Genomic DNA, 23,716 nt, shown 5'->3' on the forward strand with positions numbered 1-23,716 from the left:
TACGACCAGAGATGCTGCTTGATGGCATCGTGGCATCCGAAGCGGGACCAGAAACAAACAAAACAAAAACTCTTCTAGCACGTGTATTTACCTGTGTCAGCTGTGTTGTCGATGCCTCGAGAGAAAAGAAAGTGCAGAGCGCGAAAGCACCAAAGTGACTGAAGGATTGCCGTAAAGCAGTGTCTCTGGTCGTACGATGTGTATGACGTCATTGACACTTTAAAATACTTTTTAAAGCAAATAAGTGACTCTAAAAAATCTAACACCCAGCAATGTGTAATTTCTTTCTTTGCATCTCCTTTCGAATACAACATTCAAATTACTACACAAAAAATTATATCCTGAGAAAAGTGGATTTTGTACTCTTATATGTTTCTTATATACAAACAATACCGGATGCGCGCGCATCCAGGAGGCAGAAAAGCGCTATCTGTTATGCCGAGTTCTGTAAAAGAACATTGTAATTAACGTAGATTTCGCATTGTTTGTAATTTCTTGTTGACTCAGTAATAAACTGCAATTTCAGAGTTGGATCTGTTTGTTTGTGTCTCATGTGTCTCAAGTCTTCCGGGTCACGAGTGAACGCTGGCGCGCTTGGCTGCCGCTACTCGCCGGCTTTCTCTGCTTGTTTTGTTTTTCTCAGTACGTTTGTTTTGTGTTTTGTGCGCTCCGTCAATCCAAAATGCAGACACTGGACTGAGCCCTATTTCCCTGGAGGCTATTTCGTGCTGGATAACGTTTTAACTACTGGATTACACTTTGTGTTTTGTGTGACACTTCAAGTTACTTCAAACGGCAGACACTGGACTGAGCCCAGTTTCCCTGGAGGTTTATCTCATGCTGGATTACTGGCTACCGGATCAACGTTTGCTACTGTCACCCGGCCCTGTCACGCATATTGATTAGTACCTAAATGTGGAATTATTATAAATCATTCATCTTGGATTGCTGACTCGAGCAAGACTGCTAGCTAAGTGTTTGCCAAACCGACGGGCAGCTGCTGTGCCTCCCCTTTCCCTGTTTTGCTTATGCGAGCCCTCTCAGGAGTGATCCACTAACACTGTTCGCTGGTAAGTCTCTGCTTGCTTGTTCGAGTTTGCTTGAGTTTTGCCTATTTGAACTGTTGTCGCTACTCTTTGGCTTGGCTACCTCCGTTGCTGTTCCCTTGAGTGCAAAAGTGGTTGCCCTGTTGGCTAACGTATTGAGTTTACAGAGGCTGGGTTGAGTGTGTGGCTGTTTGCTGTTGTGTTTGGTAACGTTATGCTTGTTTGGACTGAGCCAGATGGTGCTCAAATCATACCCCCTCCTAATGCATGTAACAATCGTGACGCTGCTCTGGTCTCTTGTCTATGGGCCAGACTGCTTATACTACAGAGAGCCTAATCACTCGAACGGGCACCTCTTTGAATCCGATATGGCATTAAGATACTCGTCATCCTATCTCCATTGCCTTGGAAACAAAGTTTACAAAATTCCAGATGTTCTCCGCGCGCACCAACATCTCGGTCTGCTGCGTCGTCCCAAATATTTACACAGGGGCTCTGGTCGGAAGTTTGCTCGCTACAACCACACTAACAACATCGATTCACTATGGAGTCTGTCTCGTAGAGAGACGCGGCCTGCTGCGGGGCGAACTGCCGACGTTGAGAACCTACACGCCATAAAACTGTTAAAAGCCTCCTCAGGCTACCCTACTTTCAGAAATACCCAGTTTGGTCTGCTTAATGTGCGGTCTCTGAACAAGAAAGCAACTTTTATTAATGATGTCATTACTGATGCTGGTATTGATTTATTTTGTTTGACTGAAACTTGGCAGATACCAAATGATTTTATTACATTGAATGAAGCTATCCCCTCTGGTTATGAGTTTGTTGCTAAGCCACGTTTCACTGGCCGGGGTGGTGGCCTTGCTGTGATCTTCCGCTCATGCTATAGGGTTCTATCAGTGCCTGTCCAGGATTATTTATCGTTTGAATGTCTTGCTCTGAAATTCACTGGTGGGGCACCGCTCCTGTTATTACTTGTTTATCGACCTCCAAAAATGTCTTCTGCTTTTATTAACGAGTTTTCAGAGTTACTCTCATCTGTCAGTCCTATGTACTCATCCATCCTGGTGCTTGGTGATTTCAATATACATGTTGATTCTGGAAACTGTAATTTTGCTGAACACTTTTTAAACCTGCTGGACTGTTTCGATCTCACTCAGCATGTCGACTTCCCTACCCATTCAAAAAGCCATATATTAGATCTTGTCTGCACTGCTGGCATCATGCCAACTCACGTATGTCCCAAAGATCTTTTTGTGTCCGACCATAGAGCCATTATGTTCAAACTTGCTGTTCCTGAGCCTCTCCATCGCCAACGTCCCTCTCGTTCCATCACATATAGGAACACAAAGAACATTAACTCAGCTGCCCTCTTAGACACTCTAAATTCAAAACTCAGCTCAGAGTCATTGGATGTCTGTACTGATGACTTAGTCCTGATGTACAATACACATCTTGCTGACTCCCTCAATCTTCTTGCACCCCTGAAGACACGCCATGTCTCCTTTACTCAGTCTGCCCCATGGTTTACACCGGAGCTTCGTAAAATAAAGGCGGCTGGACGTCAGCTGGAGCGACTTAGTCGGAAGACTGGCCTAACGGTTCATGCCCTGGCTTACATTGACCATGTCACTACTTACAAAGAGTCTCTTAACCGGGCTAAAACCCTGTATTACACCTCCATCATAGACAAAGGTCGTCATAATCCGAGAGCCCTCTTTTCCACTATTAACAAGCTAACCCAACCGAATAAATCTTTTCCACTTACCCCATCCACTGAACTCTGTTGTGAATTTCTGGTTTTCTTTAACAGTAAAATTAATTTGATATACCAACAGCTTCAAACAACTCACTCCCCCCAAGATGACGCCCCCCTTTTCCCCTCCCCCTGTGCTACACTAAACAGGTCCTTCTCTGCCTTTACACCTGTTGACGAACGGGATGTTCATGACCTTGTCAGTAAGTCTAGGCCTACCACCTGCCTCTTTGACCCTATGCCAACTGCACTGATTAAGGTCTGCCTTCCTGCCATCTCACCCCTCCTGGTACAAATAATAAACTCCTCCCTTTATTCGGGCTCTGTTCCTGTGCTTCTCAAAAAGGCAGCTATCACCCCTGTTTTGAAAAGGCCAGGAGCAGCCGCTGAGGATTATATGAACTATCGGCCCATTTCTAACCTACCTTTCCTTGCAAAACTCCTTGAACGCTCGGTTGCAAAACAGCTCCAAGAGTACCTAAATTGTCATGGTCTTTGGGAGAAGTTTCAGTCAGGATTCAGGGCCATGCACAGTACTGAGACTGCCCTTGTTAAGGTAGTCAATGACCTACTATTGGCTGCTGACTCTGGCCATGTCAGTATTCTTATTCTCCTTGACCTCACAGCTGCCTTTGACACTATCTGCCACAATCTCCTACTTTCTCGATTGGAGGCATTACTCGGTATCACTGGTGTTCCACTGTCTTGGTTCAAATCATACCTTACTGACAGACAACAGTTTGTTTCGATTGGGAATTACAGATCTCCAAATTCAACCCTGTCACATGGTGTCCCCCAGGGTTCCGTTCTCGGCCCCCTGCTCTTCACAATCTACATCCTTCCCCTTGGCCAGATAATACAACACTATGGTCTCAATTTTCATTGCTATGCTGACGACACACAGATTTACATTCACACCAAACCCGCCAATATACTATCATTATCCAATCTGGTTCATTGCTTAAACGCCATAAACAACTGGATGACTCAAAATTTTCTCAAACTCAATCAAGACAAGACAGAGGCTATTCTTATTTCCACACCCAACATTCTTAAGAAACTTGAAAATCTGCAGGTATCTATTCCTGACTATTTCACTACAACAAATTCTGAAATTCGAAATCTAGGAGTAATATTTGATCCGACCCTCTCTTTTGAGTCACACATTAAAAATATCACCAGAGCATCTTTCTTCCATCTCAAAAGCATCTCCAAACTCCGCCCCTCCCTCAATTCATCTGCAGCAGAAACACTAATACATGCATTTATAACGTCAAGGCTAGACTACTGCAATGCCTTACTCTACGGCATCCCGGAAAAAACCCTCAATAGGTTGCAGCATGTTCAAAATTCGGCTGCAAGACTACTCACCCGCACACGGCCCTGGGATCACATTACCCCTATCCTTCAGCAATTACACTGGCTTCCTGTCCACTATCGCATACACTACAAAAACCTTCTACTTGTCTATAAATCCCTACATAATCTAGCCCCATCTTACCTATCTGATCTCCTCACCCCATACACGACCTCACGCACCCTTCGTTCTACTGATACATGCCTCTTATACGTCCCCACATCTCGCCTCCGCACCATGGGCGACAGGGCGTTCAGCGTGGTAGGCCCCAAACTGTGGAATGCTCTGCCACTTGAGTTGCGCCAATGCACAGGTTTATCCACTTTTAAAACTAAATTAAAAACCCATCTTTTTAGCCTAGCTTTCCTGCAGTCCCATAATTTGACTTGATTGATCTGATTTTACACCTTGTGCGCAGTGTATTCCTATGTCTTGTGTGTGCATGATAACATTTGAAACCCTGTATGTTCTTTATGTTTATGTCTTTATATTTCCCTTGTCTCTGCCTATCAAACTGTACAGTGTCCTTGGGTACCTTGAAAGGCGCTTTTCCAAATAAAATTTATTATTATTATTATTATTATATTAATATAACATTATGTAAAACGTCCAACTGTTTACGAATCAAAATCCGGACATACTGTGATGCATGTATGAATTATCATGTTAGACTAAGTTAGTAATGTAATAGCCAATGTTAGCAGTGCAGCATCTATAGAGCCCGAATTTGCTTTTATATAAGTTAACCTTGTTTACGTTACTTTACGACCTACAACATTTCATGACACATATAACGTTACTTTACTGTAAATAAAAGATTTGACGATGGATTATGTGGGAAGCCATTAGTACCTCCGACCGTGGCGATTATATTAAAAAACGTACTCTAAGCAATGGTGAGATCTTGCCCTACGCAATACATGACGATCTTTGGATTGTGGATGGCAAGAAGTGGCCAGCAATTGTATGGCCTGATATATATAATTATCTTATTCAGACACCAAGTGTGAGAAATAACAGAAATGATTAGAGCGCACAAATCCCTTGATGCATACAACTACGTGCTATGTGGTCATGTGCAGCTCGTCAAATTATGAATAGAAAGAATATAACATACAACTTCCTCCTTCTGTCTCACTCTTCCATTCGCCTAGATTTGTAATTACTTACAACACGTATAATTTAAATGAGCAGATAAAACACAACAGATAGGCCTGCATGTAAATAAATTACGCAACAACTCCTTGGCATTTTGACTTAGCGACAACACCACCACTTTGCTACTAGCCTAAACCCTTTACTCCGGTGTGGTGAAGTATCCGGTAACTCTATAGTGATGGGTCCGGGCTGAGGACCCAATTAGTATGCCAGTATATGCCTGATCTAAATCTGTTCTCGCGATACGGTAAGGCAGTATCAGTGCAGTAATATCAGGTAAAGCTCATAACACGATCATCAGATAACATTAGCTGTATGCTATGCTACTATCTAAGCTAACTAAAAAACACACTAACAACGAGAAATGTTTAATTTCACAATCTATAGCTTCGGTTAAATACTAGTATATGAAACGCATAATTTAAAATACATTAAATACATTAATGACTCGTTATAACGTAGTACAAACGTCTTCTATAATAAAGTGATTTTGTATGATTTGTAACCAGGCACTAAAGTGATTACCCATAAAACGTGCTTTGAACCAATCGGATTGCTTGGGTCCTCAGCCCGGACCCATCACTATAGAGTTACCGGATACTTCACCACACCAGTACGAAGACCGCGGGTCTTTTGCCTCTTGGTTGCGTGCGCAAGCAGTGATGACGTCGCCGAGAAATGTATTCAACAGCCCTGTAGTATAAGATCATATAAAGCAATCACTTCTCTTCAGAAAATTTGGAATAAACCGCTCAATTCATATGGATTCGTTTTACAATATTTTATGTTTCGAAGGATTAAAGTGGTAGTTGCGTAGATCAGTAGGCTAGAGACAGAAATCTCTCAGATTCCATTAAAGAGATGTTCATTTGTGTTTCGAAGATGAAGGAAAAAAACGGGTTCGGAACGACATGATAAGTAAATGATCACAGAATTATAATTTTGGGTGAAATAAACCCTTTAAGTGATTTTTAGTTTGTAGACCTAATAGTCTGAATATAGTTTGAAATAGACACGACAATGGCTATGCACTCAAGTAGGAACAAGAAGTCCAAAAGATGGCTTTTGTTAAAAGTAAGAAAACCCCTCTGAAAATAGAATATAAAAATGAAACTAGGCTATTTTCCTTGCAAGCACATGTAGCCTAAATTGAAACCAAATTTCTTCAACATTTAAAAATAATTTGCGAGCTCCCAATTTATAGCATAGAGGATGTGTAATTGTGGTCTAATTTTCAGCTAGGCTTGGTTTGAACATTGAAAGTGATACAGATTTAGAACAACAGGAGGGTGAGTAATAGTTCGAATTACGGGGGGGTATGGGGGGATCCGACTCCCCTAGATGAGACTTGGACCCTCCCAAAAGGGATGAAAATAATAGTTCGGGCTTCGGGGGGTATGCTACTGAAAAAAAAATGTAATAAAATATAATGTTAGCCATCCAAAATTGTGTGTATTTGAATGCAGTATTACATCACATATCAATAGGCCTAATTCAGGAAAAAATCTAATGAAATACGATTTTCAAACCCTCATTCCCCATTGGGCTGTACCATTTCTCTGGCACGTTCAGACTGTATTCTTTGCATGGTTCTTTGATGTCACTTCTTCAGCTGTCAAAACTTACGTACCGGATACGGGCGCAGGCGCTGGTGTGTCAACGAAAAATTAAAGAGTAGTCTAGCCTAATTGGCTGAATCAACTTTAATCTCTGCCTATGGTTTTGACTGCCATATGGTTTTGACTGCCAAAAAGGGCCTAGTGACGCCTATGTGCTCGTCACATAGGCGTCACTAGGCCCTTTTTAGGGGGGCTTCAGCCCCTAAACCTATGCCTAGCACCCCTAAAAAAATGTGATTAAGTGTAGGCTACACAAATTTGTGTTCGCTTCAGTCTTGTTATAATCAGATTCAGCGCGTTCTTCATCTTCAATCCGCAGCGGCGCCGAGCAGAAACAGAGTAGCCTACAGTGTGTGTGTGTGTGTGTTCATCTGAGCTTCATTGGTCTGTCACTGCTTTTCGCAGAGCGACTCGACGCTTCAGTTTACTGTCAAGATTTATCATTTTGTGCAATTTCATTTAAAAGGGAATCTGCACTAATATTCAGGGAATTTCGCATATAGATTAGTGGTTCTCATGTGTGTAAGCCTATGTAAAATGGAGAGTGACGTCACCGGTCGAAATAGCTGTTCCCCCCGAAGCTCACGGTATAATTCGAACACACTGAGTAGCCTAAATCACAACAGAATTTTCATTTGTGGATGAGCTATCCCTTTAATTCACTTAATATAACATTTGTTTAACACAGTCATGATAAAACACAAATTCTGGAGGATACAGAGAACAGATACAAACACTTCTGAAGCACGTTTCAAAAGACAATCAAAAACATTGTGAAGTGGCATATCAGCAGTATAAAATGGGAACAATATGGAAAGAATAGAAGGAAGCACAGACAATTAAGCATTGCTTGTGTGTGTGTGTGTGTGTGTGTGTGTGTGTGTGTGTGTGTGTGTGTGTGTGTGTGTGTGTGTGTGTGTGTGTGTGTGTGTGTGTGTGTGTGTGTGTGTGTTTAGGAATTTGTTGTGGTTGATGAACATGGAACTGTGGATGAGACGAAGGTAGTATATCATGAATCCCAGAAGTTGATTCTCAAAGGAAACATTGGTGAACAGGTCGAGCAGGTCACATACCGAAAGGACTGTCTACGCACTGGGGTAAACATGCCTAGCCTAAATAGGATATTTTGAATGAAATATGAATGTTTAGTCTTCAGAGATTGTGTTTCTCTTCTTCTTTCTGTGTTCCTCTTTCTTTTGGTTCAACAGCAGGCTCACAGTGCAGCATGTCATGGTAAGTTGGGCCCAAAAACCTTAATATAAGGGTTATAATGTTTTTTATTCCATGATTTAAGATCATATTCAACAAATGAACATTCAAACAATGTTTTAAAACACATGTGACACACCATCACACACTTTTATATTTTTGATAAAGCAAAGTATAGGCTTTCAAATTATGTCTATTTTATTACAATATTCAAATAGGTATCACCTCTCAAACTCAAGTAGTTCTTCAACCCTGACAAAAAACAGCTTATGAACAATGCATCATCTTGCTAGAAAACCTAGAGAAGAGCATATCACAATAATTGTACATATATTGTTAAATATATACACTAAATTATAAATGCATTGTTTTTTTTACTTATGTATTAAATATATGTTGTAAAAAATATTTATTTTATCTCTGTTATGGTGCTGTAAGAAATACACTGAACAACCATATACACTGTCATTGCTTACTTTAGGGGAAAGTTTGGGAATCTCACAACAGGCACAAACATGCCCCCCCTCCCTATCCAGGAATTATTTTGTTGAATAATTATAATTAAAAAAAAATTAATGAAAAATAAAAAAAATGTGCCAGCAGCAACATTGAAGAATGTTGTTAAATGAATGCAGATTGTTACAGTCTGATAAGAAGTTTGCCCTGGCCGGTAAAGGCTTTTATGTTTGCTGATGTATTAGATTCATTGTCTGAGTAAACAATACAAATCTCTGTTTTGCATGCCAGATCCTTGTGATGCTTTGGATGTGCCAAGAACTACTCTAGGTGAGATCAAATAAATTATTTTTTTTAATTAATTAATTTTTATTTTGCATGTAATGGATTTATGAGTAGTTTGAGGCTCTTGATACATTACAACATTTGTATGTGCTATTTAGAGAACAGTATTTTTGGGGAAGGTTTTGTGGTGTTGTAACAGTGTTTCAGGAAATACAGAATCAGACTTGATTATATGTAAGTTACTCATGCATATATATTTATAATGTTACTTCAATTTGTCCTGCATAATCATTTCAATATACTGTATGCAGACTAATTAAATACTTATAAGAGTTTTAATCTTTTGTTTGATACAAAGTAGCATTGTTTAAGCATTGTTTTTTAATAGGAGAGGACTGTTTGTATACCTTTCAGTATACAGCATATTAGGCATGTTTCCACAGGTAACGGGAAAGCAGAGATTTAAAAATGTCAATAGCAATACCAATCTCATATCGTTTAGGCCAATTCTAATAGTTATAATGTGAAATAATTTTCACACTTTTACTATTAAAGAACTGTAGTATTTTAGTATAGTATTTAAATAATTTTTACTATTAAAGAATTATAGTCTCACCAGCTAAAATTTAATTTACAGCATGCGTAGAGCTAAGTTTAAAGTTTAGTCTAAATCGTAGTTTATATATCTTTTCTAGCCAGTGACACCACTCAAGTAACAGTCAGAGATCATGGCATTATGTATACCATTGTCGGCATCATCATCATCATCATCATCATCATCATCATCACTGTCATCTGTCTCCAAAGAAATAAAAGGTAAGCTTTAAGGTAAAAATATCACTGCAGAGAATTAAAAAGATCTTAGACAGACCAGACTGTAACAATAATTATGTCACAATAAAAGATAAATCATATCAGAACTTTTGAACCTTTAATGTAAAAATATTCCCCATACAATGCCATGAAAACCAAAGTGATACATTTCAGAGAAAAAAATAATTAAAACCTACAGCATAAGTGTGCACATCCTTTTATAATTGAGTATGTGGTGTTCAGAATGAACTAATCATCAAACTCATGTGTGAATTAATTCCATATAAATCTCAGCAGTTCTTGTAAGATCTTCTTGGTGCATTCTAAAAGATCTGATTTATCTTTGTTATCACCAAAACTAGCTGTTTTAACAGGGGTATGTATATTTTTTATATCCACTGTATATTATATTCTAATTTCTGCAATTTTGAATGTTTTCAGGTGCATGTGGAAAGCAGTGCCAAATAATGAAACCCCAACTGTCTAGATCACTAATGCCTCCAGAACAAGAAGTATTAATGATAACACTTAAAATAAAAAATAAATAAATGAAATTCTTGCTCACTTACTCATAAGTAGGAGTGAGTTGTTGTTTTTTTATAGTAAAAGCTGTGGAAGCTAATAATATATATTATATTATATTATATTATATTATATCTTCATGTCACTCAGTCTATATTGTTATATAATAATTAACCTATACAATATTAAAGTATTTTTAACAAATATTTATCACACTTGTTATAACAAAATAACTATTAGTATAACTGACAGATATATAAACACTGAGCAGTGTTAATTTAACACTGGGGATTTTGCTGTGTATATATGGAATATGAATCAGCATGTTTTCTTAATTACTTAAATATATAACACTCAACAGAAGCATTTTATAAAATATGAGCAGATGTAGCACTTTCCTATGTGCTTCTATTGAACTTATGTTGTGATGGGAGGTAGGCTGTTGATTTATTTTGACAAAAAGTTGATTTATGACTGATTAATGTCACAATTATGTTCAGTTAGTTTCACTTTCTAATGGACTTTTAGTTTGTTTATCATCTGTTTCCTTTGTTCTAGTTTTCCCGCCATGACATATTAATCTGCCTCTGATTGGTAATAGCCTAAATAAAACAGCAATTGTATATTCATTTAATTATCACAGCTGATCATTATTGAGTTTGTTATCATTGAGTTTAAGTTCCTCATTTCCTTTCTGTCTTGGGTCGGTATTGTCATTTGCTATGCAGTATGTCTCGAGTTGTGTTTTTATTTTTTTTTATCAAACCTTGTTACCATTTTTAAACTCTTAACCTGTCATCATCTTTGAACATTAAACATGACAATTAAGAGTCACTTTTGGTGAGAACATGCAATAAACAAGTGTTCTATTTATGGAGCTTGTGGTGTTAATTTCTTTCTTGTAATTAGGGGCCAAGCACCGAAGGTGCGGAGGCACCTATTGTATCTGTTCCCGTTCTTCTTCTTCTTCTTCTTCTTCTTCTTCTTCTTCTTCTTCCGCCGCTCTGGGAGTCAGTCTATGGCAACCCATAGAACCGCTTGCGGGAAAGTTATGAAATTTGGCACACTGATAGAGGACAGTCTGAAAAGTCATCATAGCAAATTTGGTGTCTTAAAACCAATCCCTCTATGCTAACTTTTGAACCGTAAGGCCTATCAACAAAATTCCCTAGCTCAAGACAATTCGATTGCACCCTATGACGTCATTTTCCGTCATGAAAATTTATCCGCAATTATGAATTTTCCAAAAAACATACTTTTTCGAACTCCTCCTAGGCCGATGCTCCGATTTTCACGAAAATTGAACCATATCATCTCCAGACCATGATGACAAAAGTTATGGAATTCAAGTTGATTCGTCAAACCGTTTTCGATAAACCCACGAACAAATTTTACGTAGCGCTTGCGAAACAGACATAAGGCTGTATCTCCGGAACGCTTTATCGGATTCAGACCAAACTTGGTACATATCGTCACAAGCATGACCTGAGGCTACCTGCTGCGTTTCGGCGCAGCGCCACCTACTGGTCCGGAGATATGAAAAATGGCTATTTTTGCTTATAACTTCTGAACAGTTTGTCCAAAAATCATACAATTGGTCTCGTTAGATTCAGGGCAACATGCCGAGTCGACTATTTTACCATATCGGCCATTTTGACTGTCGGCCATTTTGAATTTTGTGCTAAAATGCTGTATTTTAGGAACGCATGAACGGATTGTTACGAAACTTGGTATGGGTCATCAGCACGGTGTCCTGAAAGAACCTGAGAAGTTTCGAAACAGCGCCACCTAGTGGTGAATTTTTTTTCTCCAAATGCTTATAACTTTGGGTGTGGTTGACGTATTTTCACGAGACTCATCTAATTAGACTCCTGAAACCTTGCCGAGTCCTACGTAACCAAACATGCTAGGTTTCGCCTTACGGTTTGTGTAGCGTTGTGATTTAGCGCTTAAAAAACATTTGGCTATATCTTCGAAACCGCTAGTCCGATCGAGACGAAACCACCGTCAGAAGTTTGGAAACATAGGTCGATAAATATATATCAATGCCCAAACGCAAAAATATTGATAGTAAGGGGTAGTAAAATTCAATCAAAGTCATGTGTCAGTCATTTTTTACGTGTTTTTTCATATAAATGTCTATAACTTTGAAGTGAATTGAGATATTTTCACCAAAATTGACACACATATGTATGGGCTCACTCTGAGGACACATAAACAAAATTGTGGGATTGAGCCTCTTGGTGGCGCTATAATAGAACAAAACATGAAATTCCCATTGACTTCAATACAGTTTTGTGAAATAAAATGCTATACTAAACAAATGCATTGGTGTAATATTACGAAACTCCGAATGTGCCAACAACACCATCCCCTGAAGGTACTCAAAATATTTCAAAACAGCGCCACCTAGTGGTCAAAGTTATAACAACATTTTCAAAAAGGCTAATAACTTTTGAATAAATATGCCTATTGAAATGTCACTGGTCTCAATAGATTCCTTGGTTCAAGCCGAGAACATAGATACCAAGTTTTCTTTATTTGGCCGAACGTCCTGTCCGCCATCTTGATTTTCAGTCAAAACCTACTTTTTCGAACTCCTCCTAGACCGTTTGTCCGATTTTCACCAAAATCGAATCGTATCATCTCCAGACCGTGCCGACTAAAAGTCGATAGACGAAACCGTTTTCGTATAGCGCAGCAGCAAAGTTGAGGCATGATGCCAATAGCACTATTCAGGCTTTATCTCTGCAATGCCTTGACATATTGACACCAAACTTTATACGTGTCATTGTCACTTCACTCTGACCACATCACATCAGTTTTGTAACTGCGCCACCTATTGGTCGAAAGTGATAATCCATTAAATCATATTTTTAATTATTGTTTCTATGATTTTTCAGGCATTTTGCCTAAAATCCTCTTTAAATGTCTTTAATTGCTCAGTTGCAGTTGGTCTGACACTTTCAGACATGTCGGCATGTCTTGTCGTCTTATTCTGCTTGGCCCCGGTAATGGCTGCTTACAGCTATATTTTTATGTATTATTTGTATTATTGTTGAGTAGGCTACCATCATTGAGCTTTTTTGCTCAATATGCAAAAAGAATATTGTGGATGTGTGCACTTGTTTAATTCTTCATAATAAATATTTTTATAGATTAGTTACATAATAAAAAAAGTAAAAGTATATGTCTTCTATATTACAACCCACCCTGATATAGTGAAGGCTGTAACAACAGAACTGTTAATGACATGACATCAAATTTAAATAGTTAAACAATACAGATTTCTAAAATAGTTGAATTTGTAGCAGACAGAAATATTATTAGCATTAGAAAGATTGAGACACATTCAAGATGATGTAAAGGGATTCCACTGGAGGCAAGTTATAAAGAACCCAAGTGCAGTTTATTACAAATAAAACAAAAACATGGCTTGGCATGAAAAGAAAAACCAAGGCATGAACATGAACTTGCACCACAGCAGAATTACAGGAAACAATACTTGACCAAGACACATGGCAAACATGAGGGCTTAAATACACAGACTAATGACAAGACAAGGGACACCTGTGAACAATGAAACAATGACAACATGACACAGACAAGGGAACACATGGCAGGATCACATGACTAACGGAATCACATGACAAGACACAGAAACATGACAATTGCTGCGTTCCAGTCCACTTCTAGACACGCACTTGCGAACTTCCCTAAGCACTTCCCCTTGGGGGAATCCCCGCTGCCATTTTGAAGTGCGTTCCACTTCGTGAAGTGGACGAGGGAAGTTCATATGGACAGCCTCGATTTTGACCGAGGGAGCGAGTCTACTTCATATGTACACTTCAGGCACCTATATGTCCCACAATGCAGTACAATTGTGACGTCACCACATATCTTGTTTAATCACCACCACAACAAACAACTCTATGATATATTAATTCAATTTTTTTTTAATTTAAAACAACCCAAACACCATATATACATTTGGATGATGCATTAAACAAATTCTTAAAGGGAAAACAAATGTAAATAATAAATCAACTACATAGCTGATTCCAAGTGATCAAGGGCTTAGGACGTTCCAATTCAGCCCATTGCAGTTTCCACCAGTAGTGGGCACTCGCAATGACGTGCATCCGAGTGAACGAGACGGAGGGAAGTTAGCAAGTGAAGGGCATGACAATTTTGGACTGGAACGCAGCCAATGTCATGAAACGTGACCAAGACAAGACCAAATTGTGACAGATGAGTCCCCTGACAATGGAACTTTTCATTTGAAAAGTTTTATAGCCTATTACTTATATTGAATATAAAGTTAAGGTATGGTGGTTGATGTTGTGATGGGTTCTAAATAATGCCATAAAATATTTATCTGCATCTAATCAGTAATAAATAAAACAGCATTTGTTTCTTTGTTCAAAATTATGGTTTAGCCCAATCCTCTGTGTTTCAGAGGTAGGCTAACCAATATAGACTGTTGAGTGTAGTGTTTACTGATGTTTTCTATGACTGGTTGTTTTTCTGAGAAAACAGCTACCACTTCCTCAGAAAATCCAGAACACAGATGTGTAGGTCCTACGTATATGAGAAATAGTGCAGGAATTCAGAAACTGCACCACCTGATGGTAATAAGATAATTCTACAATTTCAATAGAACTCACTGCTGCGTGTCGAGTTGACCAGCCAAAAAGTCTGGGAAAACAACGCTCCGGTAAAATAAGCAACCCCTGTGAATGTCCAATCCAGGGGTGATGTGAAACGATTAGGATAGGACAGTGATACAAGACAAAAATTGTGAAATCCATTCTTTTCATCCTTTTTCAAAGTAATTCACAAATAGGCTACAAAACTAGCTAATAATCAAACCTCTTCTACTGTGCACAGACACAAACTGGAAATCACAAGGACTAATGAGTCATCGAGCGAGGATGCAGAAGCATAGGCTACATTATGACTGTACAACAAACCATGACACTAACTTGATGTGAAAAGTAAACGTCAAACTTCTCAAAGAAGGTCAACACCTTGTAGGCAACAGAAGAAACAATGATAACGACAGCCGTCTTTTTTGGTAAGTGCATTTTATGCACATACAGTAGGCTAGGCATTGGCTGTGTAGCTAGTAGGGGAGAGCACAACCTAACGCTTTTTGACTTTCTGAGTTTGTGTAAACCTACTACTTAGGGTTCAAACAGAGTATTTATTTTTTTACCACATTAATTTCACACATCAAGTAGGCTACAATTGTGTGGTTTTGTTGCATTAATAGCCTACGGTGTAGCCTATAGCCTAGGCTACTTTTTTCTTGATTTACCCCTAAAGAATGGAAGTGAAATATGACAACTTGCCCCTAAAATATTTACTCAAATTAAATTATTACTTTTTCATATAAAATGATGGCATTTGTCAAAACACACATGATAAGAGATCTATCTGTAGCAGAGAGTGAGAAAAGTTTAAAATAACCAAAACCAATGTTATAGCATCGACTGCTGTCAATTAAGTGAGCTTGCATGCACTATGCAGTTTATTACACTTCAACGTTTATTACACTTCAACAAAACACACCTATACAGCATCGTTCAAAACATAAAAATAATTAATAATTTTGTGAACACTGACTCTGTCTTTATTCACCCTTTTCTAATGGTTTCTCAGTAGAATTCATAAAGTATACAATAGAATAGCATTGTAATAGGGGCACACTGTAACGCAGTGTTAGCCTACAACTTTCCCCACCTGCACAACTGGGCTTTCGCACAGTTTGTTAAAAACACGCCAAATTCCGGGTACTTCTGCCTGTTATTCTAGGAAATTATAGATTTCCTAGAATTATAAAGAAAGACAGCTCAGAATTTAAAGGTCATTTCCTATTAATTGACACCACAGAGTTCACCGGGATTTTGGGACTGATGTGTGAAGAATGGTATCTTACCAGTAAAAAGACTGAATGCCATTGCTTGTGTGAACAGCACATTTGTGTATTTAACAGGGCAATTGTTCTGGTAATTTTATGGGATTGGAACTGGGATTGCTGTGTAAAAGGGGCTAGTGAGTCAACAATATGCTTAAAATCATAAAAGACAATGCTTCCCATTCGAGAGCATTGCTGCAGTTTACTGTAGTTTTACTGCAGTTTTACTGCACATTTAAATAGTCTAAACATTCATGCAGGTCTAAACAAATCATGGAGGGGTCTGAAATTGTCATCGTAGGTGCATGTACACTGTGAGAGACATAATAAAAAAATTAATAATCCAGAAATCACAATATATGATTTTTTAACTATTTATTTGTATGATACAGCTGCAAATAAGTATTTGAACACCTGTCTATCAGCTAGAATTCTGACCCTCAAAGACCTGTTAGTCTGCCTTTAAAATGTCCACCTCCACTCCATTTATTATCCTAAATTAGATGCACCTGTTTGAGGTCGTTAGCTGCATAAAGACACCTGTCCACCCCATACAATCAGTAAGAATCCAACTACTAACATGGCCAAGACCAAAGAGCTGTCCAAAGACACTAGAGACAAAATTGTACACCTCCACAAGGCTGGAAAGGGCTACGGGGAAATTGCCAAGCAGCTTGGTGAAAAAAGGTCCACTGTTGGAGCAATCATTAGAAAATGGAAGAAGCTAAACATGACTGTCAATCTCCCTCGGACTGGGGCTCCATGCAAGATCTCACCTCGTGGGGTCTCAATGATCCTAAGAAAGGTGAGAAATCAGCCCAGAACTACACGGGAGGAGCTGGTCAATGACCTGAAAAGAGCTGGGACCACCGTTTCCAAGGTTACTGTTGGTAATACACTAAGACGTCATGGTTTGAAATCATGCATGGCACAGAAGGTTCCCCTGCTAAAACCAGCACATGTCAAGGCCCGTCTTAAGTTTGCCAATGACCATTTGGATGATCCAGAGGAGTCATGGGAGAAAGTCATGTGGTCAGATGAGACCAAAATAGAACTTTTTGGTCATAATTCCACTAAACGATTTGTGGTTTGGAGGAAGAAGAATGATGAGTACCATCCTAAGAACACCATCCCTACTGTGAAGCATGGGGGTAGTAGCATCATGCTTTGGGGGTGTTTTTCTGCACATGGGACAGGGCGACTGCACTGTATTAAGGAGAGGATGACCAGGGCCATGTATTGCGAGATTTTGGGGAACAACCTCCTTCCCTCAGTTAAGAGCATTGAAGATGGGTCGAGGCTGGGTCTTCCAACATGAAAGGCTACTGTACCAAATATTAACATTGATTTTCTCAGGTGTTCAAATACTTATTTGCAGCTGTATCATACAAATAAATAGTTAAAGAATCATACATTGTGATTTCTGGATTTTTTTTTTAGATTATGTCTCTCACAGTGGACATGCACCTACGATGACAATTTCAGACCCCTCCATGATTTCTAAGTGGGAGAACTTGCAAAATAGCAGGGTGTTCAAATACTTATTTTCCTCACTGTATATATATATATATATATATATATATATATATATATATATAAATAATATGCATATTGAGTTATTGTTTATTTATTTTTTTTGTGTACTTTTCCACCTCAAAGGTGCCCTTTTCTTTCTAAAGGAAATTCCTGCCAATCCAAAGTGTAGTGTGTCAGTGTTCCAGAACAAATCTGTGGCTTATATCATCTCAGAGCCGACAAGACCTGGCTGCTTATCCGAATGGACCTCTGCTGTAAGCACAGCCAGTTTCTTTGTTCTTGTGTGTTTCCAAACTTTTGTTCCAAGTGAAAGTATAACCATATTTCAAATATATTCATTGTTTGGTGAGCAGAACACTGTGCTTGTTGATGAGAAGGGGAACATTTACCATCCAGTTGTTTTGCATGCTGAACCACAAAGGATTCTTACTATAGACTGTCACCATAATGTCACATATCACACGGAATGTCTGGAACTTCGGGTAGGCCAGTGAAAGATTTCTAATCTTTTTTTGTGTAACTAGACAAAACCATCTATGTGTGTTATGTGGATAATGTTTATATGATACATACATAACAATGAATGATAACTGATGATGCCTAACTTTTTAGTCTAAATGCCTAATGTTTGACACCATAAATGTGCTGCATTTTTTCCCTTAGGTTTCCTTGGTGGTCAAATGTGACAGTAAGTTCTGCTTCTTTCTGTTCCTTAAAACAGCTTGGAGCTATTTTTAGCACTACTCAGTGAGCTACCCTGTGATTTAGATTAATTGAGTGCATTTTTTTTATTTTAATTTGTTAATTTAATAATGTGGACTTTGTGTTTTATTGGAATTGTGCAAGATTGGATTATTTGTTCCATAATCTTTTCCCCATTTTGTTCCCTAGATAAGTGTCCCAATGCACCTGTTGTAGCAAAAGGTGTGAGAAGCTTGACTACAATGTGTGAAAAGATTTTTTTCATTGTCGCTCACACAGAAGTGCATACATTCACTTACTTCCTTCTCTTTTCTCCTTCTAGATACAACTATGGTAACGCTCCCATACACAGGCAGAACTCATGTTGTGACATTTGCTGTCAGTGGCATTTCTCTACTACTTGTCTTTGTTGTTGTGATAATCATAATCTACAAGTACAGACTTGAACTTGAATCATGACCTCACATGACCGCTCTATGGTTGACATTAGTCATACAGTAGACATTTTGTATAGTTAATACACTCAAAAAGGGCAGTTCCCACACAGAAAAAGGACATTTCTAACCTGAGTAAACAGCCACAGGTGCAATAATGAAGGAAGTGGTACATTTTCATGCAAGAATGAATTTGCCTGGGGGAAAGGAGACCTTCTGTAACAATTTTGGACGTTTCCCTCCACAAAAGACGATTTGTAACTTGTTTATCGTACAGATATTCATGTTCTCATTCTACATTACAAATAATAGTGATACAATAGTGAATAGTGTAAATTTATGTATGCTAGCAATTGCATAACCCCTTTAATTTCAGTTTGTGCAGGGTTTAATTATATTTTTGTTTGGCCAACTTTTTAAATCCTAATTTTTCATTCTATTTTTCTTTTTACCAAATCACTTCTGCACTTCAGGGCATTGGCCATATTTTTTCATGAGCTTTTTTCATTTTCTGTGGTCATAATTAGGCTATTAGATTAGCCTATATCTGTAAACCTCAGAAAACTTAGACTCACTGTTCTTCACATGAGGGGACCACATTAGAATAGCTAATCCTTGCTTAGTCACAGTTTTTGTCTGCCGAGTATACATGTGTATACACGAGTATACATACTTTGTGCGTGACATGTCTTTCGGAAAATGCGCAAAACGCAAAGATCGGTACTAACTGGTACCATACAATTTAAGATGAATTATATTATAATTCAACACTATCGAACAGATTTTCTCACTCAGATTGATAGTAGAGAAGTACCTCACACTGCAAGATAAAGAACTTTATTTGATCTTTATTGATTTCAAGAAAGCCTTTGATCGAGTGTGGCATCAAGGCCTACACCACTATGGAATCCATCCCAAGCTGATCAATCTGATTGAGAATCTGTATAAGAAAACGCAAAGTGCTATAAGATTCAGGAACGATATGACAGATTGGTTCCAGCTGCCAAGTGCAAAATCTGAGCAAACAGTGAGAAAAAAGGAAGGACTCGTGCTCAGAGGGAAGGAACTGCAAACTGTCACTGCTCTACGGACATCAGAACAAAAACAGCCATCATGTCATCAGTGCTGGCGAGATACAACGTTGAACAACACGTTCTAATGAGAATTGCGCAAGAAGATAGAGACAAATGGCGTTTAGCGTCGACACTCATGTGAGAGCCTACGTTGAAGTGTAATAAACTGCATAGTGCATGCAAGCTCACTTAATTGACAGCAGTCGATGCTATAACATTGGTTTTGGTTATTTTAAACTTTTCTCACTCTCTGCTACAGATAGATCTCTTATCATCAGGATAATCACAGGGCTTTCCTCAGATGCATTAATTTCCTATAAAAGGGACATTTACTGTCACATGCAGGGCTGCCAGGAGCCTGATATAGTCATAGTTGCACTGCCCGGGTTACGTGGCTGAGGCACACTGACAGGAATTGACATGTAGGCTAGTGTGCTGCAACTCAGAGTATGTAGCTAAATCATAACAGGACAGAAACGGTTAAAGAGAGTACACTTTCAAGACTATATCTTAACAGTCTTTAGTAAACTACACTTGTTTTAAGTGCCTTTAATTTAAATTTTTTTTTAAGTACATTTTAAATTATGTTTTAATCTTTTGTCCTGCTTTAAAAACGTACACTTATTTTGATGTGCATTACTTTTAAGTGGGATTTCATTTCAGAAATAATATATTATCTGCAAGTACATTTTACAATAATAAAGTTTTAAGATTCAAACTTAATTGTGTACATTTAATACAATTAAGCATAATTATTTTTTACAAGGGGCAACAGAGGTGTTTGTTTACAAGCTGAGTCATGATGCTGCTGTTGAGCTTTCCTTGTCTTCATTCGACACATTCCTGTAAACTTTGTCACTGTGGTTCAACTGAAGTCATGTCTCATCATGGAGATATCCAACTGGAAGACAATGAAGGAGGAAGACTTCTTGGGAAAACAGAAGATAGCCTTACAACTGGTTTGGCATGATTTGCTTCATAAGTTGCTGTTATTCTGTAAAAAGAAAAGAAGAAAAAAGAAAGAAAAATGTATCAGTTATTTACCGAGTTGGATTCCGAAAAGAACTGACCACACCCCAGGAAGTTCAATTGGAATTACAGTGCAGGGTGAAAATAATGAATTTCAAATTAAAGATTAATCAAAAGAAGTTAGTTTAACAAAACGAAGAAAAACAGACAAGTTAAATTAAAGGCCATGTTTACAGTTACACCCTGAAAATGAAATGTATTATTAAACATCTAAATTCAAGTTCAATTGTCCATGCGTTCTGTAAAAGGCAATCAATCATTCATTTATTTTATTCAGTAGCCTAAATTTATTTTTGTCACTTTGCAACAAATCGTCAAAATATGCGTTATGGTCTTACTCATCTCGTGAATAAAAAGGGGGCTATTAAAAGGATGAAATTCATGGAAAAATCTTTTTTCACATTTTTTTTTTTTTTTTTTTTAAATGAAGTAGTGAGGCAGGTTGGTAGTGAAATAATATTGATACTTCAAAATCTACTTGAATTTAGATAGCCTACTTGAAAATAGGAAGCAGAAATGGGAAGTCTCTTAAAAATGTATTTGACCTTTTGTGAAATGGCATAGTCTGTTCATGTTGTCAAATATAGCTATAATCCCAAGAACAGTTTATGATAATGAAGACTTAAATAAGGGTTAGTTTTCAAAAATGAAAATTCTGTCATTAATTACTCACCCTCATGTCGTTCCAAACCATATTGTAAACAGATGACTTCCCGCCCGGGCTCCGAAGTATCTAAATGGCAGATGCAAGCGGAAAAAACTGATGTAGGCTACTTCGAGCTCTTGGAATCTGCAGTTACAAATGATTCATTAAAATACCTACTAACTAAGAGATAACAAAAACTATCAATTTTTACCATTGAACAAGCGAAGTTCTTCCGATTAACTAGGAGCATAATAGCCTATGCCTTTGATGCGTGCCGCAAATCTTAGAAGAATGTTTAGCCTATATGTGAATAAAAGCCTATATCTGTGCATCATATAAAGCGATCAAGTGTCTTCAGAAATATTGGACTAAGTCACTCAATTCATTATGAATTAGTTTTACGATCTCTTTAAAGCGTCAAAATGGTAGTTGCCTAGCAGCAAATGGAGGGACAGAAATCTCTCAGATTTCATTTAAAATGTCTTTAATGAGTTCACACTACATTAAATGAAACAGAGTAAAGATTATTAGCCTATTCGGAATTTTGGCCCGAACCCAGAGTAGCCTATAGGCTATTAATTATCTGAACGTAGGCCTACTCCTCCCCAACTTTGTTAATAAAACATCCTTTGTGTTCCGAAGAAGAACGAAAGTCTTGCGGGTTTGGAACGACATGAAGGTGAGTAATTAATGACCATAGACAGTATATAAACGTTAATGACAGAATTTTCATTTTTGGGTGAATTAACCCTTTAATTGTGAGCAGTTGATTTTGCTTCTACATAATGGGGTAGTGATGCCATCTAGTGGTGCAATAAGTGGGACGATCCAGATCCTCACCTCAACATTCTCAGTATAGGTTTGTACATGTGTGTTTTTTCACCATGGTCAAGCAGTTCTGTCCATTGTGTTTAAGTGTACACGTGTAAATTTCACTCTCAACTGAGTCACTCTCAATTGAAAGTATTGGAAACATTTTTTTTTCATTGCATAAAGGTTTCAAAGATATGCTCTAGTCTAGGCTACATGAGTTGCTTTTAAGACTTTGTGAATTTTGTGAGGTTTTTGTAAATTCTTCACTGACACAGAACAAAAGATTGTTTTTCTAATAAGGTGCAGACTTCTAATGATACACCTATGTATAGTGGCCTATGTAAGGCTTTCTGACACACTTTTTCAAGGTGACTGAGAACTGATTGACCCACTTTTCAGTTTGCTCTTCACAGAGAGGGCAGAACAAATCCCGAGGCTCATAAGTGTCATATATGATGCGAGTATGCTCAAATGACCTGCTTAATATTGATTAAGTTTTTTAAAAATGAAACACGACTGATTTTACTGAAAGCTGAACATGCCATTTGTTACATTAGGCCTATATGCATCCGGGTTAAATTTCATTTGAATAGTAGGCTAATGATGATTTTATTTGTCCTTGAAGTGTTTAACAGTTCTCATCCAGCTTAACAAAATGTTCCAATAACATTTTGCTGACGTTCCCATTAAGTTATGAAAACATAATTTCAGAACGTTCCAAATAAAAACACTTTTTTTCTATACTATGCGAACGTAAAAGAAAACGTGAATTTTTTTATTTTATAATTTTGCAAACATTATGGGAATGTTACTTTAGAATGTTCTCCAAACCCCCACCCCACCCCACATTATGTTGGTATTCCTCCATAAAATTATAGTAACCACACAAAAACACCTAGAGCAATTGAACATCCGAGGAGGATGTGCGTTGCAGAAAAAAATGACTAGGCCTACTGGAAAGGACTGTCAAATGTCTACTTTTTCCAGATGTCCAGTGCATTTTTGTATCAGTGCTTTTCTGGGAAGAAGTCACTTTTAGTCAGAGTAAGGCTTAAAGCTGAATAACTGTATAACATTTCTCCTTTATAAACAACTCTGCTGCCTGTCTTTCGTTCTATTCCTCCCACTGACTGCTGCTCACTGCAGCGTTACGAGTCTGTCTCACGCTTGCTGCATGTGTCTCTTATTAGCCACACTTATGCAATTCCTTATGTGTATGCTGCGAGGGAAACAGAACAGAGAGAGACAAGAGCTTCCTAAGGGATGCAATATATTTTTTAGTGTTTAGAAAAGGCCTGTTCTTTTACTACAGTGGCTTGAGGCTCTCTGTGGCTGAGACTGA

At 38.1% G+C, this 23,716-nt stretch overlaps 2 protein-coding genes across 4 annotated transcripts in view; both read left to right on the top strand.

Annotated features, from left to right (window-relative positions):
- Positions 1-11,094, top strand: part of LOC311067013 (uncharacterized protein) — a 23,137-nt gene extending 12,043 nt beyond the window's left edge. The window contains exons 3-7 of one of the 3 annotated variants that reach the window (XM_084088527.1): positions 7,893-8,033; positions 8,145-8,169; positions 8,893-8,931; positions 9,582-9,702; positions 10,141-11,094. In XM_084088527.1, the coding sequence (XP_083944653.1) occupies positions 7,893-8,033; positions 8,145-8,169; positions 8,893-8,931; positions 9,582-9,702; positions 10,141-10,186 (372 nt within the window). In that variant the 3' untranslated portion in view covers positions 10,187-11,094. The remainder of the gene's footprint in view (positions 1-7,892; positions 8,034-8,144; positions 8,170-8,892; positions 8,932-9,581; positions 9,703-10,140) is intronic. The other 2 variants (XM_084088528.1, XM_084088529.1) reach the window with 2 other exon arrangements.
- A 4,000-nt stretch (positions 11,095-15,094) lies between these two features.
- On the top strand, positions 15,095-21,085 carry LOC311067012 (uncharacterized protein). Its single transcript, XM_084088526.1, has 6 exons — positions 15,095-15,298; positions 17,801-17,931; positions 18,031-18,159; positions 18,341-18,365; positions 18,569-18,601; positions 18,702-21,085. Exons 1-6 carry the CDS (start codon positions 15,274-15,276, stop codon positions 18,836-18,838), a joined length of 480 nt encoding a protein of 159 aa, XP_083944652.1. The 5' UTR covers positions 15,095-15,273; the 3' UTR covers positions 18,839-21,085.
- The last annotated feature ends 2,631 nt before the right edge of the window (positions 21,086-23,716 follow it).

Source organism: Abramis brama (genome assembly GCF_963993115.1).
Source record: "Abramis brama genome assembly, chromosome: 17".
Classification (NCBI taxonomy): domain Eukaryota; kingdom Metazoa; phylum Chordata; class Actinopteri; order Cypriniformes; family Leuciscidae; genus Abramis; species Abramis brama.